General features: G+C 51.7%; 1 protein-coding gene across 4 annotated transcripts; it reads right to left on the bottom strand.

The window, feature by feature from the left end:
• Position 1: 1 nt before the first annotated feature.
• Positions 2-26188, bottom strand: ST6GALNAC6 (ST6 N-acetylgalactosaminide alpha-2,6-sialyltransferase 6). 4 transcript variants are annotated; one of them, XM_029063823.2, is made up of 6 exons: positions 25962-26188; positions 8489-8566; positions 4649-4828; positions 3069-3475; positions 2568-2675; positions 2-2167 (listed from the first exon to the last, which is right to left on the bottom strand). In XM_029063823.2, the coding sequence occupies exons 2-6, from the start codon at positions 8501-8503 to the stop codon at positions 1978-1980; spliced, it is 900 nt and encodes a 299-aa protein (XP_028919656.1). In that variant the 5' UTR covers positions 8504-8566; positions 25962-26188; the 3' UTR covers positions 2-1977. The 4 variants fall into 4 exon arrangements, with proteins under 4 accessions (XP_028919656.1, XP_028919654.1, XP_028919653.1 ...); XM_029063821.2 differs by lacking the exon at positions 25962-26188 and adding an exon at positions 21604-21748; XM_029063820.2 differs by lacking the exon at positions 25962-26188 and adding an exon at positions 13281-13426.
• Positions 26189-27997: the final 1809 nt, after the last annotated feature.

The raw sequence follows: 27997 nt of genomic DNA, 5'->3' as shown, positions 1-27997 counted from the left end.
GTGACATCGTAGCAATATTTATTCCTGTACAAACCATTACAAAACAACTTCTGGCAGGCGGGACCGGTTGACCCTAGCACTTCCTGTCCAGGCCTGGCCCTGGCTTGCCCTCCACAACGGGAGTGGGCAGTGAGTTGCAGAGGCCCTCAGCCTGCCCCCCCAGTTCCCGGCTTCTTCAGCTGCCGAACCAAGCCCCGGAGCTTCCCCTTTCTTCGCTTTGGCCCCTGGGATTCTCCCACCTTCAACAAAATGAGGCCAGGCTGGAGAGCAGAGCTTGCAAAAGCCAATCCCCTCCTCTGGCAGGGAAGGCCGAAGCCCAGAGGTAAAGTGACTAAGGCAGGGAAAGCAGATGTCCTCACTCCCACACCCCTGAGGGCAGGTGGGGGTGGGGGAGCCCTCTGGGCCTGAAAATCAGGGTCCCTGGGGCTGCCAAGAAAGGTGCTCTATAAAGTGCCAAATGAGACTCCCCATCCAGCCAATATCCTGGTGCTGGGGGCATCCCCACTGCCAGACCCCACCCTCAGCCCTGCCTCCCGTTCACCGGGAACTTGACTGAGGCTTGGAGACTGGGCCAACCATTAGAAGCAAGTTCCATTTGGAGGGGGATATGGGGCTGGACGGGACAGGGCAGGAGAAAGCGATTGAGGAGGGGACAGGAGTTGGGTTCCGGACGTGCTTTGAGGGCAGGGAGGAGGGTCAGCTCCAAAGTTTCCACTCAGTTGGGATTGACTCCTGTGGCAGCCTGGTCTTGGCAGTGGGAGAAGGGCCAGCAGGGGCCTCTCCTGGCTGCTGGTCCCCAACAATGCCCCCTGTTGGGGTGTGAATTGGGAGGATGTGTGGGGTTGGGGAGGGAGGACTAGGATTTGGGAACCTGACCTAGCCCAGTCTCAGGAATGTGGGACTTCCAGAAACATGGGGCCCGACAACTTCCACTAGTAGGAGGCTTAGGCCCTGTTGGCTTCTGGGACTTTGTAGTCTTTCCACAAATGCCCAGATGCAGGCCTGTCCAGAAGTTACACATCCTTCCTGACCCAAAGTGACCTTTGCGGTCTGGGAAAGGGGAATGGACCTTCCTCTTGGCCTGAGGGGTGCCTGGGGGGTTTTTCAGGAAGAATCCATCTGTCCCTTTCTGAGCTAAGGGCAAAGATCGGCTCTAAGGTCCCACTCCATCAGCCTTTCTCCCTTGGCCATTCCGCTCTGGGCTTGGGTGGGGAGGGAAGGGGATGGTGTGGGCGGTGTGGGCAGTGTGGGAGAGGGGAACTGAGCTTTGGAAAGGCCACCCCTCTGGGGAGAAAGCCTGGAGCTGAGGGGCAGGATCAATTCCTCTGAGCTCGGGCCAGATGGTGCTCTTGTTGGGGAGGCAGGTCTAGAAACAAATGGGGCAGCTAGGGCCCTGGGGAATAGAGAGATTGGGGCACACTTGGCCCAGGCAGCCTCTCTGCTGGAGTCGCTCCTTGCCCTGCCCCACTCCCTTGGGATATTGGTGAGAGCCCAGGACTGAGGGGGTAGGTGTACCAAGTCTGTCGGATCAGGGAGCCCATAGCCAAGTGACAGCTACATTCTTGGGGGGCTTCGGCTTCCCTTGGGATGGAGGGTGGGGATGAGGTCTGGGGGACAAAGGAACATCCAGGTGAGGAATTTCCAAGCCTTTAAAAGAGGCTGAGATGCCTGCTCAAGACTCAGCTGACAGGAGGGGAATTTATGTCAGTACTCTTGATAGGCAGGTGGAAGGGTCATAGAAACCAGGACATGGCCCCAGGACCCTGATAGATGGCTGGGACAAGGTCCCAGGACCCCAGTGATTAGTTGGGACAAGGTCCTGGATCCTGATGATTGTCTGGAACAAGACCCCCAGGACCCAATGTTTGGCTGGGACAAGGCCCCAGGGCCCCGATGGTTGGCTGAGATCTGGCCCCTCGGCCCCCTCTTTGTCTGGGACATGACCCCCAGGGCCCCGATAATTGGCTGGGCCATGCTCTATGTCCAGGAGGGGTGGGAGAACGTAATGTTATAGAGTTGAGCCCAGGAGGAGAAGACCTTCTTCTCGGTGATGAAGCGGTGGTGGTTCCCCTTGCGGCTGCGCTCGTTCTGGATGTAAGTGACACACTCGTCCGGTCCCTTGGGTTCATAGTAGTGATAGGGCATCCGGTGGGGCTGGGGCCGCCGGCTGTGGGGGCGGAGAGGGTGGTGAAGCACAGGAAGCTGGAGAACCGGAGAGGGGAGCAGAGGAACTGGCAGGGGTGGGAATGGCTACGGCAGCGGCAGCAGCAGAGCCAACCCCAGGGCAGATAAGGCAGCCAGTGCCTAGGAGAAATCAGGCTGCAGCCCAATCAGAGTTTGGACCAAGACAGCCCACTTCTCCGGGCTCTGCCCACACCGTGCGGCATCTGTGGGATCCGGGGACCCGGCGGGAGGGATGAGGAATGTGCTTACTTTGGCAGAACTTTCTCGGGGAGGCTGGAAATTGCCGACTGAGGCCAGATGGGAATCTAAGAAAACCACCCCACGCAGGGCTCAGGATGGGGAAGGAGGACAGGCAGGGGCGAGGGGCTGGGCAGACCTCTCACCTGCAGTAGTTTGGTGGCACCATCCCATAGACATGTACCCGGTCACAGAGCTCCACTGCAATCACCATAGTGAACCAGCCGGTGCTCAGCCAGGAGTGGGACTTCTCCCTGAGTGGAAACGGAGGGGGAGGGAAGGGGCAGAAGGAGAGAGGGAGAGGAAGGGATGAATGGGGGAAAAAACCAATATGCCTCTGGCCTCTATAGTTCAAAGCACCTCTCTGCTCAAGTCTCAGGCCCCTCTGTCACCCCAGCCCCAAGGTCCCAGAGGTTCATCCAGGGGAGCCGGGTATGCTGGGAACGGACCCCGTCATGGGATGGTGTATGGACCAGTGCATGCTGGAAGCAGGAGTGGGAGCAAGGGCTGGGCACAGGCTAGGAACAGACCCTACCATTGATGGTGTGCGGACCAGGCATGCTGAGAGGAGGAGTGGGGCTAGGGATGGACACAGGGAGCCGTGGCAAAGAGAACTCAGGAAGGAAGAAGGTTTGAGAGTCAGGTACCTGTCTCGGCCCGTTTCACCCCGAAAGAGGTCATCAAACTGCTTCATCCGGGTGGGCGAGACGACATAGGCGGTCATATTGGGGAAGGAGAGGCTGACGCGCTGGATGATGCGCAACAGGATGCCATTGGGTTTCTGCATCTTGCTCGGGGGTCCCCAGAAGATGAATACCGTATCTGGGGTCTTGTTGACAAACTCCTGGGGCCTCTTGAGGACTCGGTAGATGCTGGAGTGGGCCACCACGCGAAAGGTGGTCTTGTTGCCCACGTCGGCGTCGAAGCTGGTGGTGGGCGCGTCGTTCATGCGGATGGTGCACTCTGCCCGCTCGATCTCTGGCCCCAGCTTGCTGCCCAGGAGGTGGCTGGAGCTGGTGATGACCACACACTGGTGGCAACGGGTGGTGAGGGTCTACAGAAGGGGAAGGCAGGCCTTTAATGTCCAACAACCGTCACCGACAACATTCTAGCAGCCCCGGCCAGAGCCCTGGGAGAGTCAGAGGGAGAGCGCAAATGCCCAGGATCTTCTGTCGTGCTCCAGGAAGAGAGGGAGTTTCTGCAGAGACCCAGACTCCGGGGTGGCAGAGAACCAGACTCTAGGGTGGCAGAGACCCAGCTCCCAGACCAGCTCCCAGAACAAGAGACCCAAACTCCAGGACAGCAGAGACCCAGATCCCAGGTTATCAGATACCTAGTCCCTGGGGCACCAGAGACCCAACTCCCAGGGTAACAGAGACCCAGCTCCCAATCAATCAATCAGTCAATCAATGGTATTCATTGAGTGCTTACTATGCACAGAGTACTGTACTAAGCACTTGGAAGAGTGCAACACAACAGGGTGGGTAAACATGTTCCCTTCCCACAATGAGCTTACCGTCTATAGAAAACAGAGATCCAGCCCCCTGGGGGCAAAAGAGACGCAGACCCTTAAGGGGCAGAGACCGAGTTTCTGGGGCAACAGAGATCTCTGGGAAGATGGGGAAAGTAACTCAGCAGGTCATCGTAGGATCTGGTCTGTCTCACCCACCAAGTCAGGAGCAGACCTGGTCCCCAGCCTCCGACTCCATGCTCTCTTCTCTCGGGTGGAGGGCGGGGCAGTGAGGGAGGCCTGCCAGCCCAACTCCTTTGAGTTCTAAGTCAAAGGTTCCTGGACTCCGTATAATGAACTAGAGAAATGAGGCAGCAGATCACACAGGGCTAACCTCCAGGCCAAAGCAAACCCCGGCTCTCAGCGGCCAATTTATTTCCCTGGCTGGGGCCTTCGTAACTTGGGTCGGCCCAAAATGCTTACAGGGTGAGACCTACCAGAAGCCAGGTTCCCGAACCACGACACCACTCGGTACCACTGAGGGGGTCGGGAGTCGTGTGTCTACCAACTCTGCTACGCTGGACTCTCCCAGGCGTTTAGTACAGTGCTCTGCACAGATTAAGGGGTCAATAAATAGCAAGGACGATGATGATGAGCAGCCTCATACAGGCTGACTCGCTGGCTGTGTATTTCAGAGGTGCCCAGCAGATGGCAGAGGGGCCCCACTCTAGTCACTTCCCTGGCTTACCACCCCAGTCCCGTCCTGTCCTGTCCTACCTTGTTCCCGGACACCGGGACGTAGCTTTCGGTGATTCCCCATTTCTTGAGGTTGGTGGGACGCTGGAATCGGGCCCGCAGGGCGGTGTAGTGGAAGACCTCGTTGCCGCTGTTGGAGCTGTAGAGGATGAGGAGCATGATGAGGGCAAAGAGGAGAACCCAAATCACCGAGCGCTGGGTCTGGGGAGAGGAGGGGAGAGAGAGCGGTGAGAGGCCGGAGGGTGTGACCAACTCAAGCCGGGGTCCTCTTAGTCCTACCATCTCCAAGCCTTTTTCAGAAAGGGTCTTTTTCTTTCTCACCCGACCCAGAGAGAAAGGCAACGAAGTGGGCAGACTCCCCCGGGACAGATGAGAAAGCTGAGGCACCTGTCCACCCTGTAGATCATACAGGGACCGAGTGAGCTGAGCCGGAGACGCCAACCCAGAGAAGAATCTCCTCCTGATGTGATCCAAGACAGCTGGTGGGAGTCAGACCTCTTTCAGGGTGGGGTGGGGTGGGGTGGAGGGGAAGGTCCGCTTTTGGTTCAGCCAGGATCCTTCATGGGTGCTCTATGCCTCGATTTCTCCTGCTGGACAGGGTGGGGGCAATACTGGCTACTAAGCTCCAATAGATGAAGTGGGGAATTCATAGCTCTCAGGCTCCAAGGATATCTCGCTATTCCTTGCCTTCCTCCTCTAGCCTTGCCCCCTCATGCAAGGCCTAAAATAGGACCAGGGGGTCTTGGCTACCTGTGTTCTGCCTCCTGTAACCTGTCCTGGCTTTCCTTCCAATTTTCAGAGCCTCTGGGGCAGCTCAGATGATCCCTGCCAAGAAGTTGTGGAGGTGGGCGGGGGACGACGACGACTCAGAAATGGGGAGATGGGGCCAAGTAATAGTAGTCGTAATAGCGTTTATTAAGCACTTACCGTATGCAGCGAAATGTACATAGCACTGAGAAAGAGTATACAACTAAGGAGGACTTGAGATATGGGAAACTCAGTTGTTCCCAGAAGCCACTGTCATGTGCATAGAGCATCTGTGTCTCCAAAGGTTCCTGAACCTGGCCATGTGCACCACTATGTGGTTCCAGGTACAGCCAGCAGGGTCCACAAAGAAGGCTCTGAACTAAAAGGGGTGGCAGCTTAGGACATTCTGGGAAAATGCTCCCCAAATCATGGGGCTGAGTCCAGTCCCGCCAATAACTAAAGAATTCCCTCGTTCAACACACTGTCTCTATAGAGCCCTTATTTATGAGGTTCTGGCCTGGTTTTCTGTTTATATGTTTCTGTCTTTTGTGTTCTGTGGGCCTTTGTCTAGCCTCACCCGGAACACTGGGAGCCCTCAGAGGGAAAGGACCAACCCCGCCTTTTATTTCCTGTATGCCTCTTCCACCCCTCATCCTCCTAGAGTCTAGCCCGCAGAGGATGCACAGGACTGACCAGGAGAGATCCTGGGGAGACAGGGGTGTAGTTGGAGTGGGGAAAGGGAGGAGTAACACCTCCTGCTGCAAGAAGCAACATGGCCTAGGGGAAAGAGTATGGACCTGGGAACCAGAGGACCTGAGTTCTGTTCCCAGCTCTGCCAAATGTCTGCTGTGTGATCTTGGCCAAGTCACTTAGCTTCTCTGGGCCTCCGTTCTCCTGTTCTCCCTCCTACTTAGACTGTGAGCCCCATAAGGGACAGGGACTTTGTCCAATCTAACTTCTATCAACCCCAGCGTTTAGAACAGTGTTTAACACATAGCGAGTGTTTAACAAGTACCATACAAAAAGAAACTGGACTGTTGCAGAGACACAGTCCCCAGAAGGGTGGCTACTTAACTCCTGGTCAGCCTAGGGTGAGCAGAACCCGGTGAGAATGTCCCTTTCTTTCATTCATTCGTTCAACAGTATTTACTGAGCATTTACTATGTGCAAAGCACTGTGACTCTGAGGCATCGGGTCTGTTCCAGGGCAGGGAAACTCAAGGGGGATAAACTGGACCTGCTCATGGTGGGGGAAGAGGAGGGTGGGCTCCTCACCCTGGACCACTCCCTGCTTTGGCCCCCTTCCACCTCCCCAACCAGGGCCAAACTGGGCCCCAGGAGTGACCCTGCTACTGATCACGCTTCTGCTGACAGATATGGAAAGAGATTAGAAGTCCTCATTTCCTCTTCTCCCATTCCCTTCTGCATCGCCCTTGTACTTTAATTTGCTCCTCTTCTTCACCCCTCCCTCGACCCTACAGCATTTATCTATAATTTACTTATTTATATTAATGTCTGTTTCCCCCTCTAGATCGTAAGCTTGTTTTGGGCAGGGAATGGGCCTACCAACTCTGCTATATTGTACTTACCCAAGCGCTTATAGTACAATGCTCTGCACACAGTAAGTGCTCAATAAATTGATTGACAAAAGACAGAAAGATGGAGAAACAGGAAGGCAGAAAGAAGAAATGAGCAGCATGACCTAGTGTATAGAGCACAGGCCTGGGTGTCAGAAGGTCCTGAGTTCTAATCCTGGCTCCACCACTTGTCTGCTGTGTGATCTCAGGCCAGTCACTTCACTTCTCTGTGCCTCAGTTACCGCATCTGTAAAACGGGGGCTAAGACTGTGAGCCCCACAGTGGGACAAGAGACTGTGTCCAAACCGATTAGCTTGTATCTACCCCAGCGCTTAGTACTGTGCCTAGCACATAGTAAGAGCTTAATAAAAACCATTAAAAAAGAGAGAGATACAAAAATGGACAGGGTCAGGGTTGAAGAGAGACACAGAGAGGGAGCGTCCCGTCCTTCTCCTGGCTTTTCTATCACTGTAGACAGCACCACAATCCTTCGTCTCACAAGCCTGTAACTTTGGCATCATCCTCAGCTCGTCTGTCTTGTTTCACCCACACATTCAATCTGTCACGAGATCCTGTCAGTTCCACCTTCACAACATATCGAGAATCTGCCCCTTCCTCTCCACTCAAACTGCTACCACGCTGATCCAAGCACTTATTACATTTCACCTTAACTACTGCATCACTCTCCTTGCTGACCTCCCTGCCTCCTATTTCTCCCCTCTCCAGTCCATAATTCACTCTGCCGCCCAGATCATTTTTCTAGAAAAACTGTTCAGTCCTTAATCTTCCCACTCCTCAAATATCTCCAATGGTTACACATCCACCTCCGCATCAAACGGTTATTCACTGACGTCTACTGTAAGCCACTCAATCAGCTCTCTCCCTCCAACCTTTCCTCAGTGATCTACTACAAACCAGGTGGTACACTCCGCTCCTCCAAGACCAACCTACTCACTGTACCTCCTTCTCGACTATCTCACCGCCGACCCCTCGCCCACGTCCTCTCTCAGGCCTAGAACTCCCTTCTCCTTCATATCTGACAGTCCGTCACTCTCCCCACCTTCAAAACCCTCCTAAATCACATCTCCTCCAAGAAGCCTCCTCACTTTAAGCCTTTTATTTCCCCTCCTGTTCTATCCACTGCATCGCTTGTACACTTGGCTGTGGACTACCTAAGCCCTCTGATACTCACCCCAGGCTCATGGCACTTGTGTACATATCTTATACTCTAATTCCCCTACATGCAATTTATTTTAGTGTCTGTCTCCTGCTACAGACTGTGAGCTCCTACGGATCAAGTACAGTGCTCTGCACACAGTAAGCGCTCAATAAATATGATTGAATGATCAAGACTAACAACTCTATTGCATTGTAACTTTCCCAAGTGCTTAGTACAGTACTCTGCACACAGTAAGCGCTCAATAAATATCATCAATTGATTGATTGAGAGATGGACGGAAGCAGGGAGAGAGCCAGAGTGAACAACCGGGAAGCTGGTGGCTACGGAAAGAGCATAGGAGAGCCGGGCTGGATCTTACCGTGTTGCTACTCATGTCTCTCCGGAAGTCTTAAGTTGGCGTTGACCTCATCCACATCACCCAGGGGTGGGGTCAGTCCTGCAATCCCAGCAGAAAGGAGTTGAATCCCCTACCCTCCGGAAACCCAAGGTGGGAAGGACCCACGTGGGAGGTGTCCCAGAGGGGCTGTGAGAGCCCTAGACTAAGTTGTCCCCCCCTCCCACCAGGATCACCAAGCCCCCCAACTCTCCCACCCTCTCACCACACTTTGAGCTTCAAAGGAAAACACAGATGGTTAGGAGAGGCTGCCCAACCTGGGAGAGGGCTGCCCCCCATCCCCAGAACCCATCCCATCTGATAGATTCAGAGCAGAGGTCACAACAAGGACACAGGATTGTTGGAATGGGAGACATGGAGGGAGGTGGCCAATAGGTTGTCGTAGCGGTCGCTGGATTTTTCAGAAACCAAGATATAAGCAGAGAAGCAGTGTTGCCTAAGGAGATACAGCAGGGGCTTGGGAGTCAGAAGGACCTAGGCTCAAATCCTGGCTATGACCCTGGGCAAGTCACTTTACTCCTCCACGCCTCAGTTGTCTCATTTGTAAAATGGGAATTAAAACTGAGAGCCTCTCATGGGACAGGGACTCACCTTGTATCCACCCCAGTGTTTAGTACAGTGCCTGGCACCTAGTTAGCATTTAACAAACACTACAGTTATTATTACTGTTATTACCGCAGTGCTCACTGTGGGCAGAGAACATGTTTGCCTACTCTGTTGCACTGTACTCTTCTGAGTGCTTAGTACAGTGCTCTGCACGTAGTAAGCGCTCAATAAATACCACTGACTGATTGATTGGCACGCCCCTCTGGCATGCCATATGTGCCTGGCACACAGTAAGCGCTTAACAAGTACCGCAATTATTATTATTACTATTATATCCAAGCTGGGTGATGATGGGAAATCCACTCAAACAGATCCTTACTAAGGAGTCATAACCCTCGGATAGGCACCTTAACCAAATAGCTTCTGATCATTTCTCTAAGAGCCAAGCGGCTAAGGAGATTTCTCCTCAAATCCAATTAGAAGTAGGGAGGAGAGGAACAAGGCCACAGCAGAGGTTGTAGGGAGGGGCATGCCAGCAGCTCTGGGGCAGCCCTGAATCTGCCCTCATCTTGGGACTTTGGGACACTAATGTCTGATATACATTTCCCACCAGCTAAGTGCCCATTGAGTGGCAAAATTTCTAAGGGTAGGGGAGACCTGCAATCTGGTCTGGTATACAGGACCCTGCCCAAAGTCGGTTTAAGATGGGAGGCAGGACCTCCTGGGTTCAATTCAGTTTCCCCACCAGGCGTGGTGCTCGCTGTTCCTCTTAGGCTCTCTCTGGGCCTAAGTTTCCCACCTTGCCTTCTCGAAGCTGAGCCCCAGGATCCCTGGGCTAAAGACAGGGCCCCAAGAGGCAGAGTTCTGGAGCTGGGCCAGGGCCTAGCCAAAGCCAATGAGCTCGGGGCCCTTCTTTGATCCAATTCCCAATCAAGTTGACCTGACTTCCAGCGAGTCCCAGCGGATGCACAAGGCCTTCCTACCTCATGGATAGAACCTCATGGATCAAGGAGTCAGGAGACTGGGGTCTGGCCCCAGTTCTGTTGTTGACTTGCTGGGTGACCTTGAGCAAAACCCTTAACCCTCTCTGCACCTGTTTCCTCTCCCCCACCTTAAAAAAGGGAGAGAAACACTTGCCATTTCTTACCTCAGAGGGATGTTGTGAGGATGAAATGAGATCACTGATGTGAGAGCACTTTGGGAAAATAAAAGCGTTCGACAGATGTGGGATGTTGTCGCTCTTATTGTCATTCTGTGCAGGCCCAGTGTGGATTGTGCATGCATGCACTGGCCATTACACAGTGGCCTACTCCCCTCCCCCAGCCTGGGATAACCAATATGTGGCTGAAGGGATCCAAAGTGAGAGGTTAAAACAATTCCGCCTTGGCTCAAGCCCAGTCCATCTCTCTCCAGAGCCCAGCCCAGGCTAAAGCAGCGCTCCAGCTCGGCCCTACAGAGAGGGGCTTTTTTGGGACCCCACTCCTGCCCATGCCAGACCTGAAGAAGCCACGGCCCTCTGAAGCGGGGAGGGGGTCCATCATAGCCCAGCCTGGCCTAACGGACAGGAGCTACCAAACAGGGTGCCAGGCCTGGTCACGCACGGGGTCTCTTGCCTCTAGGAGGTCGATGTCCCTGCCGCAAATCGGGGACAGTGGGCAAAGTTGGCCCTTTCCTCCTCCAGCTGGGACTCCTGCGCCCTGCCCTGGCCTGATCCGAACCAGGGAACTTTAAGCACCACCCACAGGGAAGTAGGTGAGAGAGAGGAGGGGGAGATAGGAACCTTAAATGAGTTGGGGGGCGAGGCACATGTCCAGCCCCCTCCTCACTGGGAGGATTTGGGAAGATGAGTCATGAAGGCAGGGAGCAGTGAACGAGGAGCATAGGGAGAGAAGCCCACATTCCTGACACCCAACACGTCCCTCTGCCTCCCTCCCTCCTCCTCCCTCTGCGTGTGGGCGGCTGCTGGTGTAAAGTGAGACACGGTTCCCCCTTCTCCCCTCCCCCCCGCTGACAAACACGGCCCAAACCCCTGCCCAAGCAGAACGTCAGGAGGGGCCCAGGGAGGAACTCAAAGCACAGATGTTGGCTCCGCCCTCCTCTAGCCCCAGGGAAACTGAGGCAGGACCTGGGAGATCCGAACTGGGGCCAAGACACGGCCTGGGCTAGGGCGAGGGATGGCTGACAAGCAGAGCCCTTGTTTTAGCTCCCTTCTCTGCCCTCCCTGCCCCCTCAACAGCTTCTTCCCTTCCCGGCCCAAGCCTGGAGAGAGCGGTCCAAATTGAGCTCAGTTGCCCCATCTTTGGCCCCCTGGAAGGTCAGGGGCCAAAAGGTCAAGAGCCAGGGAGGCAGGAGCACCATCAGTAGTGTGGCCTAAGTGTGGGCTCTTGTGGGCGCTGGCCTGAAACCCCACCACCCTGGCCTGCCCCCTTGTAAAATAGAGCCTGGCTTGGGAGTCGGAAGGACCTGGGTTCTAATCCAGGCCCTGCCACTTGTCTGCTATGGGACCTTGGACAAGTCACTTCTCTTCTCTGGGCCTCAGTTATCTCATCTGTAAATTGGGGATTAAGACAGTGAGCCCCATGTGGGATAGGGACTGTGCCAACCTGATGGACTTGGATCTGCCCCAGGGCTTACAACAGTGCTTGACAAATAGTAAAAGCTTAACAAATTGAGTACTCTTAAGTATGAGAAGCAGTGTGGCTCAGTGGAAAGAGCCCGGGCTTGGGGTCAGAGGTCATGGGTTCTAATCCCGCCTCCGCCACTTGTCAGCCGTGTGACTTTGGGCAAGTCACTTAACTTCTCTGGACCTCAGTTACCTCATCTGTAAAACGGGGATTGAGACTGTGAGCCCCACGTGGGACAGCGACTGTGTTTAACCTAATCTGCTTCTAACCACCCCAGCGCTTAGTACAGTGCCTGGCACATAGTTAAGCACTTAACAAACACCATAATTATTATTACTCCCAGACCCCTGGACCTGGCAGATTTACCTCCTTCCCTGCTGGGAGGGTCAGGGGTGAGGGACTTCAGTCCTGGTCTCTACCAACACCCAAGGAGGGGCCCCTCCCCAGGCTGCTTGAACGGACCCTCTCCCCTCCGGGCCTCCACGGGGCAAGGAACTCGCTGCCCCTACCTGGGGACAAACAGGATGCCCTGGACACCTCTTGGCCAGTGCAGGGTCCAGGGTCAGGGAGGGGGTGGGGATTGGGGGAGGGAGGGATGGGAGGAGGAGGGGAAGAGGGAGGGGGAGGCCCCGGATCAGCTGTCCCAGCCCCTGGCTGAGCCGAAGGGATTACTGAAGGCGCTTAGCGGTTGGGAGTGGAGCCCGGGCTGGGGGTTGGGCCCGAGGAAGCCCACCTCCAGCGTGGCTTATTGGAAAAGGCACGGCCTTTGGAGTCAGAGGACGTGGGTTCTGCTCCTGGCTTCTCCACTTGCTGCTGTGTAACCTTGGGCAAGCCACTTGACTTCTCTGTGCCTCAATTACTTCGCCTGTAAAATGGGGATTAAGACTGTGGGCCCCACGAGGGACAACCTGATCACCTTATATCTACCCCAGCGCTTAGAAAAGTGCTTGGCACATAATAAGCCCTTAACAAATACCATCATTAGTATTATTATTATTATTCGCTCCCTGCTGGAGGCTGATCCAGACAACAACCCCATTCGTCCCTGAACCCGCACCCCAGCTCAGTGGAAAGAACCCAGGCTGGGGAGTCAGAAGTCGTGGGTTCTAATCCCGCCAGCTCCGGGGAACGCTTATCCTCCGGCCCATCGACATGTGGGTGCGGGCTGGGGGGGGGGACGACCCAAAACCCAGGTGTCCTGCGCCCGAGGGATGGGGTGTAGGGGCGGGGCTTGGGGCTCTCGTTTAGACTATGAGCCCGTTATGGGGCGGGGACTCTGTTGCCGAATTATACATTCCAAGCGCTTAGTCCAGTGCTCTGCACATAGTAAGCGCTCAATAAATACGACCGAATGAATGAACGGGAGATGTGGGAGGGGGACGGGCAGGACCGGAGTGGGATGGGGTGCGCGGCCCTGCCCGGGCCTGGACCCCCAAATGGGGGGCAGCTGGTCCCACTGGCTCCTGGACCGTGGCGGGCCCTAAACCCACCCTGCAACGGTCTCCCCGCCTCCCACCCCCGCAAGAGCCCCTCTGCAGCATCAGCCTCCCCCCAGGGCTGCCCCCCGGGCCCCGGGCTGGACTCACCTGCCCCGGGGGGAGCCCGGCTCGGCGGGCCCCATGGCGGGGGGCTCCCCGGCCGGCTCGGATGCCAGGCCCTCCCGCTCCGCAGCCCCGCAGGACCGGCCGGTCCAGGCCCCGCCGCACTCCCGACCGATCGGGTCCTAGAGCCCGAAGGAGGGAGATGGGATGGGCGGGAGAGGATGATGATGGGCGGGAGAGGATGATGATGGGCGGGAGGGAATCTGGCCCCGCCCTCTCCGCCGCCTTCGGGCTCACACTCTGAGAAGCCGTTCAGTCGTATTTATCGAGCGCTTACTGTGTGCAGAGCACTGTACTAAGCGCTTGGGAGGTGCAATTCAGCAACAGAGACAACCCCTGCCCACAACGGGCTCACAGTCTAGAAGGGGGGGGGGAGACAGGCATCAAAACAAGTAAACGGGCATCAGTAGCATCATGATAAATAGAATTATAGATATATCCACATCATTAATAAAATGAATAGAATTATAATTATAAATATGTACATATATGCACAGGTGCTGTGGGGCAGAGAGGGGGGTAGAGCAAAGGTAGTGAGTCAGGGAGATGGGGAGGGGGAGCATTCATTCTTTCATTCATTCACACTGTAGAAGCAGTGTGGCCTCAGTGGGACGGGCTGCGGCCTGGGAGGTGGAGGACCTGAGTTTACTCATCTATTCATGCAATCGTATTTCTTGAGTGCTTACGGGGCGCTGAGCACTATACTAAACGCTGGGGAAATAGAGAAGCAGCGTGGTTCAGTGGAAAGAGCCTGGGCTAGGGAGTCAGAGGTCATGGGTTCTAATACCGCCTCTGTCACTTGTCTGCTGGGTGACCTTGGGCAAGTCGCTTCATTTCTCTAGGCCTCAGTGACCTCATCTGTAAAAATGGGGATTAAGAAATGTGAGCCCCACGTGGGACAATCTGAATATCCTGCAACTACCCCAGCGCTTAGAACAGTGCTCAGCACAGAGTAAGGGCTGAACAAACACCATAATAATTGTTATTACAATTCAGCACCAAAGAGAGATAATCTTTCCCCAACAACGGGCTTACTGTCTAGAAGGAGTTCTGATCCCAACTCCACCACGCACTTACTATTATTATTATATAATAATAATAATGATCCTAATGGTATTTGTTAAGCGCTTACTATGTACCAAGCACTGTTCTAAGCGATGGAATAGATAGAAGCCAATGAGGTTGGACACGGTCCCTGTCCCACATTAGGCTCGCACTCTTTAATCCCCATTTTATAGATGAGGTAACTGAGGCACAGAGAGGTCAAGTGACTTACCCAAAGTCACACAGCAGACAAGTAGTGGAGTCGGAATTAGAACCCACGACCTCTGACTCTAAAGCTGGTGCTCTTGTCACTAGGACTTGCTGTGTGACCTCAGAATCCAGCTGGGATTCTGACCGTCCCATCCTGTGACTCACTTTCCCTCCCCTTCTCACCCGGGGAGATTGACGTCCCTCCCTGACACTGCTTCCTAGGGCAGTAAAGCGGGAGGATTCTGCTTCTTAAGTGGGGGTGGGGGCTTACGGTGGAGGAGGCTCAAGACGGCTGAGGGTGTCAGGACTCACAGGAGTGGACACTCAGGACCGGCCCCCCACCTCAAAGCTGGACTTATTACTACTACTACTCATAATAATAATAATTATGCTATTTGTTAAGTGCTTACTATGTGCCAGGCACTGTACTAAGCACTGGGGTGAATACAAGCAAATCAGGTTAGAAACAGTCCCTGTCCCACATCGGGCTCACAGTTTCCATTCCTATTTTATAGATTGGGTAACCGAGGCCCAGAGAAGTGAAGTGATTTACCCAGGTTCACACAGCAGACAAGTGGTAGAGTGGGATTAGAACCCATGATCTTATCAATGTGTGCACAGAGCACTGTACTAAGCACTTGGGAGAGTACAATACAACAGAGTTAGCAGATTTGTTCCCTTCCCATATTGAGCTTACATTCTGAGAAGCAGTGTGGCCTTAGTGTGAAGAGCAGGAGCCTGGCAGTCAGAGGACCTGAGTTCTAATCCTGACTCCATCACATACTTGCTATGTGACCTTAGGCAGAGCACAGGCCTGGGAGTCAGAGGACTTGGGTCCTAATCCCAGCTCCATCACATACTTACAGGATGACCTTGGACAAGTCACTTAACTTCTCTGTGTCTCAGTTCTTCCATCTGAAAAATGGGGATTCAATACCTGTTTTCCCTCCTACTTAGACTGTGAGACCCATGTGGAACCTGATTACCTTGCATCTACTACCCCAGGGTTTAGTACAGCATGGCTTAGTGGAAAGAGCCCGGGCTTGGGAGTCAGAGGTCACGAGTTCAAATCCCAGCTCTGACACTTAGCTGTGTGACTGTGGGAAAGTCACTTCACTTCTCTGTGCCTCAGTTCCCTCATCTGTAAAATGGGGATTAAGACTGTGAGCCTCACATGGGACAACCTGATGACCCTGTATCTCCCCCAGCGCTTAGAACAGTGCTCTGCACATAGTAAGAGCTTAACAAATACCAACATTATTATTACAGTGCTTGGCACATAGTAAGCACTTAACATATGCCATTATTAATGAGAAGCAGCTTGGCCTAGTGGATCGAGCAGAGACCTGGAAGTCAGAAGGACCTGTATTCTAATTCTGGCTCCGCCCTCATCGCTGTGTGACTTGTGCATGTCTCTGTTCCTCAATTCCCTCATCTGTAAAATGAGGACTAAGACCACGAGCCCCATGTGGGACAAGGACTGTGTCCAACCCAATTAGTTTGCATCTACCTCAGTGCTTAGTTCAGTGTCTGGCACATAGTAAGTGCTTAACAAATACCATAGAACATAAAGAGACGGGAAACTTAATAATAAGAAGCAAACTGGGTTGGACATAGTCCCCATCTCATGTGGGGTTAACAATCTAAATTCCCATTTTACAGATGAGGTAACTGAGGCCCAGAGAAATGAAGTGCCTTACCCAAGGTCACACAGCAGACAAGTGGCAGAGCCAGGATTAGAACCCATGACCTTCTGACTCCCAGGCCTGTGCTCTATCCACTACACCATACTGCTCGATATCCACTGGAGCAAGGCTAATCAAACTTGGACTCGCTGCACCTCCGGTCCCTAGGGTATGTCCTCGGCATCGCCCCTTCCCTCCTCCCATCCTTAACTTCTATCTTTAACCACTCACTCTCCAATGGCTTCTTCCCCTCTGCCTTCAAACATGCCCATGTCTCCCCCATCCTAAAAAACCCCTCTCTTGACTCCATTTCCCCTTACAGTTATCACCCTATCTCCTTCCTACCCTTCCTTTCCAAACTCCTAGAATGAATCGTCTATACTCGCTGCCTCAAATTCCTCAACTCCAACTCTCTCCTGGACCCCCTCCAATCTGGCTTCCGTCCCCTCCGCTCTACCGAGACTGCTCTCTCAAAGGTCACCCATGACCTTCTTCTTGCCAAATCCAATGGCTCCTACTCTATCCTAATCCTCCTCAACCTCTCAGCTGCCTTCTCCTGTCACTGTCACTGTCGACCATCTCCTCCTCCTCCACACCTTATCTCACCTTGGCTTCACTGACTCCATCCTCTCCTAGTTCTCCTCTTATCTTCCTGGCCATTCATTCTCGGTCTCCTTTGTGGGCTCCTCCTCTCCCTCCCATCCACTAACTGTAGGGGTTCCTCAAGGGTCAGTTCTTGGCCCTCTTCTCTTCTCCATCTATAATCACTCCCTCGGTGAACTCATTCACTCCCATGGCTTCAACTATCATCTCTATGCAGATGACACACAAATCTACATCTCCTCCCCTGTTCTCTCCCCCTCCCTTCAGGCTCGTATCTCCTGCCTCCAGGACGTCTTCACCTGGATGTCTGCCCGCCACCTAAAACTCAACATGTCCAAAACTGAGCAACTTATCTTCCCTCCCAAACCCTGTCCTCTTCCTGACTTCCCTGTCACTGTGGATGGTACGACCATCCTTCCCTTCTCTCAAGCCCGCAACGTAGGTGTCATCCTTGACTCGGCTCTCTCATTCACCCCACACATCCAATCTGTCACCAACGCCTGCCGGTCTCACCTGCACAATATCGTCAAGATCCGCCCTTTCTTCTTCATCCAAACGGCTATCGTGCTGGTACAAGCTCTTTCATAATATCCCGGTTGGATTATTGTGTCAGCCTTCTCTCTGGTCTCCCTTCCTCCTGTCTCTCCCCACTCCAGTCTATTCTTCATTCCACTGCCCAGATCATCTTCCTACCGAAACCATCTGGGCATATCACTCCCCTCCTTAAAAACCTCCAGTGGTTGCCTATCCACCTCTGCACGAAACGAAAACTCCTCACTCTGGGCTTCAAGGCTCTCCATCACCTTGCCCCCTCCTACCTCACCTCCCTTCTCTCCTTCTACAACCCACCCTGCACGTTCCGCTCCTCTGTCACTCACCTCTTCACGTCCCCCATTCACGCCTATCCCGTCGACCTCTGGCCCATGTCCTACCGCTGTCCTGGAATGCCCTCCCTCCTCACCTCCGCCAAACTAACTCTCTTCCCCTCTTCAAAGTCCTTCTGAGAGCTCATCTCTTCCAAGAGGCCTTCCCAGACTGAGCTACCCCTTTTCTCTCTGCTCCCTCTCTGCTCCTCTTCCATCCTCTGCTCCTCCCCCTTGCCTCCTTCACCTCCCCTCAGCTAAGCTCCCTTTCCCTCTGCTCCTCCCCATCTCCCTCCCCTCAGCACTGAGCTCATTTGTATATATATTTTTAATACCCTATTTATTTTGTTAATGAGGTGTACATCCCCTTGATTCTATTTATCGTGATTATGTTGTCTTGTTTTTGTCCGGCTGTCTCCCCACATTAGACTGTGAGTCCGTCATTGGGCAAGGATTGTCTCTATCTGTTGCCGAATTCGGCATACATTCCAAGCACTTAGTACAGTGCTCTGCACATAGTAAGTGCTCAATAAATACTGTTGAATGAATTAATGACAGGGATCCCTACCCCCACGTGGAGATCCAGAGGCTCCTCCCAAGCTCAGGTAAGGTGGGACATTCCCTCTCCCTGAATGTCCAGCTGTTCAACTTCTGAGTCAGCATCCGACCTGCCACTCAGAGGCCCTAAACTTTTGATGGATGAGCCCTCTGGAGGGCTGTGGAGCTCTTCACTGACTCATCCTCACACCTGCAGAGAAGTTATTAGGCTGAACACAGGTGGGGTTCAGCAGCAGGCCAGTCAGGTCTTCCAGGACCTCCCAGTTCAATCTCTCAATCAATCAATGGCATTAATGAGCCCTTATTATGTGAAGAGAACTAAGTGCTTGGGGGGGTATAATACAATAGTTAGCAAACACATTCCCTGCCCATAGTGAGTTTACAGTCTAGAGGGGGGAGACTAAATTTATTATGGGTAGGGAAAGTGTCTGCTAATTTCTCTTGTTTTGTTTTCTCCCAAGCTCTAAGAACTGTGCTCTGCACATAGCAAGTGCTCAATAAATACCACAAATTAAGACATACATTAATATAAATAATTTAGAGTATATATTTTAAAGACATGTACATATCATTTGTTCCAAGCGATTCCCCTTGGCACCAGAAATTGCAGGATGTACTTTAAACCCTCCAGGCTCTGCCACTACAGGAGGCAATTATCCATTATTCAGTGGTATTTATTGAGTGCTTACTATGATCAGAGCACTGAGCTATCAATCCATTCCATTCCACAGACCACCAACCTCCTCATCTTAAAAGTCCTCTTAAAATCATACTACTTAGACTGGGAGGGTTAATCCTTCATTCATTCATTCATTCAATTGTATTTATTGAGCACTTACTGTGTGCAAAACACTATACTAAGCACTTGGGAGAGTACAGTATAATAATAGACACATTCCCTGCCCACAACAAGCTTCAGGGTCAGATGCTGCTGTTCCCAGCTCCTGTTCACTGCCCTTTAGTGGCTTCCAAACTGAAAAATCTCCTATTATGCTGAATAACAATTATAATAATAATTAATAATTATGGTGCTTGTTAAGAGTTTACTATGCACCAAGCACTGGAGTAAATAAAAGTTAATCAGATTGGACAGTCCCTGTCCCATATGGGGCACACAGTCTTAAACCCCATTATTAGGGATGAGGCAACTGAGGCACAGATAAATTAAGTGACCTGCCCAAGGTCACACAGCCAACAAGCAGCAGAGATGGGGTTTGAACCCAGGTCCTTCTGACTTCCAGGCCCGTGCTCTATCCCTTAGGCTACACTGCTTCTCCTTACCTACTCCTAATCAATTAATCAAAGGTATTTATGAGTGTTTATTGTGTGCAGAACACTGTACTAGATGATTGGGAAAGAACAATACGATCGATTTAGTAGTCATGATCCTTGCCTTCAAAGAGTTTACAGTCTAGTGGAGAAGGCAGATAAAATAAATTACAAATAGGTGAATTGGCAAAGCATAAGGATATATGTTCATAAGTCCTGTGGGGGTGAGGTGAGTATAAAAGTGATTTAGGAGTACAGACCCAAATACATAGGCAACACAGAAGGGAGGGGGACTAGTTGGAGAAATGAGGGCTGAGTCAGAGAAGACCTCTTGGAGGAGATGTGCTTTTAAAAGGGCTTTGAAGATGGAGAGAGTGATCCTCTGTCATATATGAAAGGGGGAGGGAGTTCCAGGCCAGAGGGAGGAGGTGGAAAGGTGTTGGCGGAGAGACAGATGAGATCAAGGTACAGTGAGTAGGTTGATATTGGAGGAGTGAAGTGTGCAGCCTGGGTTGTAATAGGAAATCAGAGCAGTAAAAGAAGAGGGAGAGGGATGATTTGAGTGCTTTAATGCCAATGCTAAGGAGTTTTTTGTTAAATGCAGAGACGAGTGGGCAATCATTGGAGGTTTTTGAGGAATGAGGTGATGGACTGAATTTTTTTTAGAAAAATGATCCAAGCAAGCAGAGTGAGGTTAGAAGTGAGAAAAATGATCCAAGCAAGCAGACTGGAATGCTGAGAGACTAGGAGGCAGGGAGGTCAGTGAAAAGGCTTATGCAGTAGTCAAGGTGGGATATGATATGTTCTTGGATTGGCACAGTAGCAGTTTGGGTGGAGAGGAAAGGGCAGATTGTAGCCATGTTGTGAGGTACAACTGAAAGGGTGTGGTGACAGATTGACTACATGGGTTGAATGAGAGAGATGAGTTGAGAAAAATGCCAAGGTTACGGACTTGGGACAGGGAGGAAAATGGTATTGTCTATAGTGCTAGGGAAGATGGGAGAGGACAGGCTTTGAAAGGGAAGATGAGAAATTCTGTTTTGAACAAGTGAACAAGGTAAATGACAAAGTAGGTCTCCTGTCTCCTAGTCCTTGCTCGTTCCACTAAGCTACCCAGCTTCTCCTGACATAATATTAACTGTAGTTTTTGTTAAGCACTTACCAAGCACCAATTACAGTAATAAGCACAGGGGTAGATACAGCATAATCAGGTCAGGCACAGTTCCTGTCCCACAAGTTCTGGCCCAAGAGGTTCTATGATACTAAGGTCCTTGAGTGCCCAGCATGGAGAAAACTTAGGGGTGACTCCTTCCAGAAAGATATGCGGTGAAGCTGCTGCACCCTACTAACCCCGGATGCAGAAGGCCACCAGCCTAACTGCTGACCTCTTTGGGAGGACCGGAAGACAAGGTCAGAACAAGCACAGCCCCAGCCAGTCTGTCAGCACAGTGCTGGAAAGGGCTGTATGTGTCCACGGTGTGGCCGGTTCTGCCCAGCCCTGCATGCTTGCACCCCTAGTTAAACTTCCCCAACAGTGAGGTCATCTTCAAATTCAAAGGGAATTTGGTTGCTGAACCCAGAGAATCTTCATAATAATGGTGGTATTTGTTAAGTGCTTACTCTGTGCCAAGAACAGAGGTAGATACCAGATCATCGGGTTCATATGGGGCTCACCATCAATGTAGGAGGGAGAACAGGTATTGAATCCCCACTGTGCAGGTGAGGGAACTGAGGCCCAGAGAAGTTAAGTGACTTGCCCAAGGTAAAACAGACACGTGGTGGAGCTGAGATTATTATTATTACTACTACTACTAATAATACTTGTTAAGCACTTACTGTGTGCCAAGCACTGTTCTAAGTGCTGGGGTAGGTACAAGTTAAGCAGGTTGGACACAGTCCCTATCCCACATGAAGCTCACACTCTTAATCTCCATTTTACAGATGAGGTAATTGAGGCCCAGAGAAGTGAAGTGACTAGCTCAAGGTCACACACCAGACACGAGGCAGAGCCAGGATTGGAACCCAAGTTCTCTGTCTCCCAGGCCTGTGTTCTTTCCAGTAGGCCTTGCTACTTACTACTAGGTGAAAATCTCTCAGCAGATCCAGGAAATTCAAACTATGTGTTCTGCTCCACTTCCCCACCTGCTGACAGCACAAGGAGGGTGAAAAACATCAGAATCGGGATCACCATTTGGATTCAAGAGGATTTTAACTCCATTCCAGCTGGACATCTCTTGTTCTGGATCACTGACCTGTTTTTTAAAAAAATTTTATGGTAGTTGTTAAGCATTTACTATGTGTCAAACATTGTTCTAAGCCCTGAGGTAGATACAAGTTAATCTGGTTTGACACAGTCCCTGTCCTGCATGGGGCTTACAGTTTAAGTAGGAGGGAGAACAGGAGAACTAGGCACAGAGGAGGTATGTGACTTGCCTGTGGTCACACAGCAAGCAGTTGGCAGGGTTAAGATTAGAACCCAAGTCTTCTGATCTGGTTTGTTCCTAGGATTGCAGAGAGCAGTGCATTCTGGATATCACCAACATTATTAGATCAGCGTAGTGGACTTTGGAGTCACAAAATGATTATGACCAACTAAGAACCATTTAAGCCATTACTACAGGACACGGAAACCTCATTTGGAAACGTGGGTACTCCCTTGTTTGTTCTTGCTGTTTTTTATGGCCCAAATAAGTTAACGATCCCATCTGTAGCTTAACATTTGGCACAGAACAGTCGAGGCAATTGAGTTAGAACAGTTAGAACAGTTGAGGTAGCACCAGCAAAAGGGAATTGACCCAACTGTCTGGTGAGTGGGAAGAGACAACTCTCTGTCAAGTGGCTTGGAGTACCTGCTCTCATTTCCCTTCTGTAGTCCTGGCCTTAGATTGGCTACACGAAATTCAAACTCACTTTCCAGTCACCTGAGCTGACACTGGTGTCAAATCCCCGCCCTGTAGACCTGTCCTGAAAGCCAGAAGCTTGGGGGTCTTCTCTTCTGGGACCTCCAAACTCCTGGAATCAGCTTCTCTCCCTTCCCCATTCCCAGGTTCCACACTTAACTTCTCTGGGCCTCAGTTCTCCCTCCTACTTAGACTGTGAGCCCCATGAGGTACAGGGACTGCATCCAACCTTATTAACTTGTCTCTACCCCAGCTCTAGAACAGTGTTTGACACATACTAAGCTCAACTCAGGAAGAGAGGCTAGGGTTGGCCAGCCACTAGGAGACAGGGCAGGCAGGCCAGGCCAGGGCTTTAGATTCTGTAGCCCCAGCAGTAGTCAGTAATGAATTCCTATGGGTCCCACCATTGGGGAGGATCAACTAGGAGCTTCAGTCAACCCGAGAACAGAGTTTTTACTAAATCCAGAGCTTGAATGCTGGGTAGGGCAGGTGTGGCTGTTGTCCCATGTGAATCCACATACCTATCCCACCTGCCCTACAGAATGACCAGTTACCTGGGGAACACCCAGGTAACCTGAAACCTAAAGGCCAGAGAAAAGGCACTTTGAAGTGGGGCAGGTGGCCTCTTGATAGTGCTTCCTCCATCTGAGCCCTCTGACCTACTCCCTCCATTGCCACCAATGAGGAACAACTTTTTTTATGGCGTTTGTTAAGTGCTAACTGCATGCCAGGCACTGTACTAAGCGTGGGGGTTGGTACAAGCAAATCGGGTTAGACACAGTCCCTGTCCCAACTGGGGCTCACAGGCTTAATCTCCATTTTATGGATGAGGTTACTGAGGCCCAGAGAAGTTAAGTGACTTGCCCGCAATCACCCAGCAGACAAGTGATGGGATTAGTACCTAGCTCCTTCTGATTCCCAGGCCTGTGCTCTATTCACTAGGCCATGCTGTTTCACAACTGCTAGCCTGCTCCAATGGGCCCAGAAGGAAGGTTTAACAAAGCTCGTGGCTTAGCGGAAAGAGCATGGGCTTGGGAGTCAGAGGTCATGGGTTCTAATCTTGGCTCCGCTGCTTATCAACTGTGTGACCTTGGGCAAATCACTTAACTTCTCTGGGCCTCGGTTACCTCATCTGTAAAATGGGGATGAAGACTGTGAGCCCTACGTGGGACAACCTGATTACCTTGTATCTACCCCAGCGATTAGAACAGTGCTTGGCACATAGTGCTTAACAAATACCAACATTATTATTATTATTATTCCAACCCTTTAGAACACTGGACCCTGGACCACTTCGCCAGAGACGTAAGGACTCTTATCACCATCATAAATTAATTGTACCGTTACCCTTGTTTTCTTCCATTAGTTTTACTGTAGTTGCCAGTTCATCCCTCACCCACATTCTTAGGTTGTGAAGGGCTAAGAGGCTGGAGACCAGTCTGAATGGCCAAACTTGCAAAGGATTTTGTTCACAGTAAGCGCTCAATACATAATATTGCATCAGTGAACGAATGCAGAAATCTTGAGTCCCATTCGTGCCCTGGGAAAGGCTCTCCTAAAAACCGGCGTCTTCAACAGCCCGACAGGGAATGTGTCTACAGACTCTGTTATACCGTACTCTCCCAAGCCCTTAGTACAGTGCTCTACAAATGGTAAGCGCTCATTAAAAACAATCGATTACCCCTCAATCCTCCACTACTGCCGAGGAGTTTGTGTTCTCCTTCCCCATCTCTACCCAGAACTGCAGAAAGAGAGCTTGCAGCTGGACACTAGGAAAGATTTCCGGGTACTTGGGGGCTGTCAGGGAGGGGAGCTGTCTCCTGAGAGAGGTTGTGCATTAGGGCATTGGTGGAAGCCTTTTGGATGAGCTGAGTAAATTTCCCAGAGTCTCATCCCTGACCAAACGCTAGGAAGTAGAAGGAGAATTTATTTAGCACCCTCTGCGTGTGAAACACTGCCCTAAACCCTGGGACAGAATACACTGGGGACATCCAGAGCCGGTCCCAGGCTGGAGATTGGGTTATCTGAGTTTTGTCCTCCCTGAGGACCTGGCCACACCAGTCCCGGATAGACGAACACCTGTCTGCTGTATGACCTTGGACAAATCACTTAACTTCTCAGTGCCTCAAGTTACCTCATCTGTAAAATGGAGATTAAGACTATGAGCCCCATGTGGGACATAGACCTGATTACCTTGTATCTACCCCAGGGCTTAGAAGATGGCCTGGAGCACAGTAAATGCATAACAATTACCATAAAAAACAAAACCATAAATCCTAATCTGATGACTGAGCGATATTACTGTAAACTCATTGAGGGGAGGGAATATGTCTGTTCTATCGTTACATTGTGCTCTCCCAAGCCCTTAGTACAGTGCTCTGCACACCATAAGCGCTCAATAAACACGACTGACTAAAAAAAGTTTGACTGATGCCTCATTGCCTTCCGGACTCCCTCTGCCACCCCCACATCCTTAAGAGCGCCTCTGGGGCTCCCTGTTACTCTGCAGGAATGAAAACCTAGGTGCGCCTGCAAAAAATGGCACACGGCACCAAGCAACAGCTCAAGGCATATCAGAGCACTGCCTTGGGGCTGTCGGCTATGTTCTCCAGGAAAGCCAAAAACCACCACACTAACCTTTCTGCACTTCGCAATCCCTGGGAGTGCCAGAAAGAAGAGTCCAGGTTGTCCAAAAGTGACCCCCAGCTTCTTGGCCTAGCACCTGTTTAACTCTCGGCATTTGCTCTCCTCCCTAGGGAGCAAATGGTGTCCTTTAAAGACCAAGAAGTTGACTGGGTAGGGGAGGGCCCAAGGAGGATGCTGAATGGCTGGGTGCCAATTTCGGCCATGCAAGCGCTCCACCCTGGTTGGGCAGGCGGGCCTTGGCCTTTTAGGGGTGGAACAGCAGGGCTCTTGTTTACCAAGAGCGGAGGGGTGGGCCTTGCTCTGCCCGGTCAACATTCCCTGGCAGAGGGCTGAACCGGGCTGAATGTTCCTTCACGTTCTTTCCAGTTCATGGGCCGGGCCTCCGGCTAGCTCATTGTGGGCAGGGGAATGTGTCTGTTTATTGTTACACTGTACTCTCCCAAGCTCTTAGTACAGTGCTCTGCACGCAGTAAGCACTCTGTACACAGTAAGCATTTAATAAATCGGACTGACTGACTGATCCTCTCCCCATCTCCCAGAAGGCAGAGTGTTACTGTTTCCAAGGCTACTCCCCTCTCTCTCCTTCATGTACATGACCCTGGCCCCCTTCCCCCTCCATCCAGCCATCTGTCCCACACCCTGATCCTCTATTCTGTCTTGGTTTTCCAGAGCAAGTCAGAAGGACAATATCCTAATTCACTTTCCTGTTGCCTCTTTGCTCCAGATCCCACTCCCAATATCCATAAATAGCTGGTGGGCTCAGCTGGGGCTTGTAACTAGTTCCTGGTTTGTCCATAGTTAAGGCTGGGCAGGGGCTGGATCATCCCACCCCCAGGTTACCTCCTCCCACTCAAGTGCTGAAGGTCCCATTAAGTTGGATGGTCTTACCTCAAGGGCCCGAATTCTTCCCACTCCTGCAAGCCAGCCCTGGGCGTCCAGGGCCTTCCACGAGAGCTGGAACTCAATCAGAAAAGATTTCTGAAGTGTCCCATATCACTGGTAGCCGTCTGCAACCCTAGCAGAAGTGGCGGTCCTGGCTGCTGGATAGGGTATTTGAAGCAGAGGGCAAAGAGCAGCCCAGATATCATGAGCAAAGTGACGTGCAACTGGGTTTGTGCCAGCTTCCCAGTCTCTGTCAGCAGTGGCAGCTCCCTGAAAGGAGCCCAGAGAGGCCAGCTATGCTATTCCACTGGGGAATTTCAGGTTCATTCTTGCCAGGGCCAGGGCTTGGGGGCCGCTTGTGCATCTTGGGAAATTTGTAGCCCTCTGCAGCCAGATTCATTCATTCATTCATTCAATCATATTTATTGAGCACTTACTGTGTGTGGAGCACTGTACTAAGCACTTGGATTATGGCACACGGCAAGGGGGTTGAGAGTGAGGACTCCTGGGTTCTGATCCTGTAGCCCCACCAACCCACTGGAGAATCTGGGGCCACGTCTATCATCTGACATCTCTTGGGGTGCCTCTGCCCCTTGGGCTGGAATGTAGGATCAGTAAGAAAACAGGAGCTGGAAACCAGGACTCTTGGGCTCCTGGCAAGAAAATCAAAGGCAGGTAACTGGAGCCAAAAACTCCAGCTATACAGGGAATGGCTTCAGGTGATAAGTAAGATAAACCAATGCCTCAGGAAGCCTCGTGTTATGAGGCAGCTCTGGCGATCTTCCACAGATGGTGGCTTTCTGGGACCTTCCAAAGACAGCAGCTTCTCAGAACCTTTCAAAAATCACACCTTCCTGGGACCTTCCAAAGATGGCAGCCATCTGGCCCGTCTCAAAAACGGCACCATACGGCTACTCTCAAAGATGGCGGCCCAAAGGTAGTCATAAATTGGGGCCCCAGACCTAGGTGCCCAGAGATCTCGGTTAGTGGGGAAGCAGAGAGATGCTCCACTACAGAATAATGCGATGGGGGTGCATGCATGCCCCCGCGTGTCATGACAGTATTCCATGGGTCACTGGGATCATTCCTTCCTGCCCTGCCCTGGGGTGGCAGGATATCTGAAGCCGGGCTCTGGTTATGGCAGGGGAGGGTAGAGATAAAGGCCCAGATATATCTCAAGCCTCTCAGCTGCTCTCTTCCTGCTTTGTTCACAGTCTCTTCTCTCTGTTTCTCTCTATCCTCCCTAACTAGATTGCTCTTCCACTGTTCTTTGTGTTTGGAGATAATGACGCAGAGTGAACTTTACCTAAGTGAGCAGTGTGGCTGGGAAGACTGTTGCATGTCAGAAAGACCTCCTACCTTGTTCACACATGTGCACGCACCCACACATACACACGCCCAGTTTCCCCACTTCTCAAGCACCTCCAGTGATTGTCCATCCACCTCCACATCCAAAAGAAACTCCTCACCCTTAGCTTTAAAACACTCGATCACCTTACCCCCTCCTACCTCACCTCGCTACTCTCCTATTACAACCCAGCCTGAAGGATCATTCTTACTGTACCTTGATCTCATCTACCTCCTTGATCTCGTCTACCTCGTCGGCCGACCTCTTGTCCCCATCCTGCCTCTGGCCGGGAATGCCCACTCTCCTCAGGTTTGATAGACAATTCTCTCCCCACCGCTTCAAAGCCTTATTGAAGGCACATCTCTTCTAAGAGATCTTCCCAGACTGAAGCCCTCTTTTCCTTTTCTTCAACACCCTTCTCCATTGCTCTGACTAGCTCCCTTTATTCATCCCCCCTTCCCAGCCCCACAGCATTATAGTACATATCTATAATTTATTTATTTATATTAATGTCTTCCCCTCTAGACTGCAAGCTCATTGTGGGCAGGGAATGTGTCTATTATATTGTTATATTGTACTCTCTCAAGCAAGTTAGTATTATTAATCGTATTTATTAAGCGCTGACTGTGTGCAAAGCACTGTACTAAATGTTTGGGAGAGTACAATATAACATCAAACACATTCCCTGCCCACG

Source organism: Ornithorhynchus anatinus, chromosome 4 (genome assembly GCF_004115215.2).
Source record: "Ornithorhynchus anatinus isolate Pmale09 chromosome 4, mOrnAna1.pri.v4, whole genome shotgun sequence".
Lineage (NCBI taxonomy): Eukaryota > Metazoa > Chordata > Mammalia > Monotremata > Ornithorhynchidae > Ornithorhynchus > Ornithorhynchus anatinus.
This window is presented reverse-complemented; position numbering and strand designations above follow the sequence as displayed.

Excerpts from the sequence above, each read along its gene's own strand:
- ST6GALNAC6 (XM_029063823.2), bottom strand. Across the intron at positions 3,476-4,648 it reads TCCCGGTGTCCGGGAACAAG|ACCCTCACCACCCGTTGCCA; the intron begins GTAGGACAGGAC and ends CCCCTTCTGTAG. Across the intron at positions 2,168-2,567 it reads GTGCCACCAAACTACTGCAG|CCGGCGGCCCCAGCCCCACC; the intron begins GTGAGAGGTCTG and ends CCGCCCCCACAG.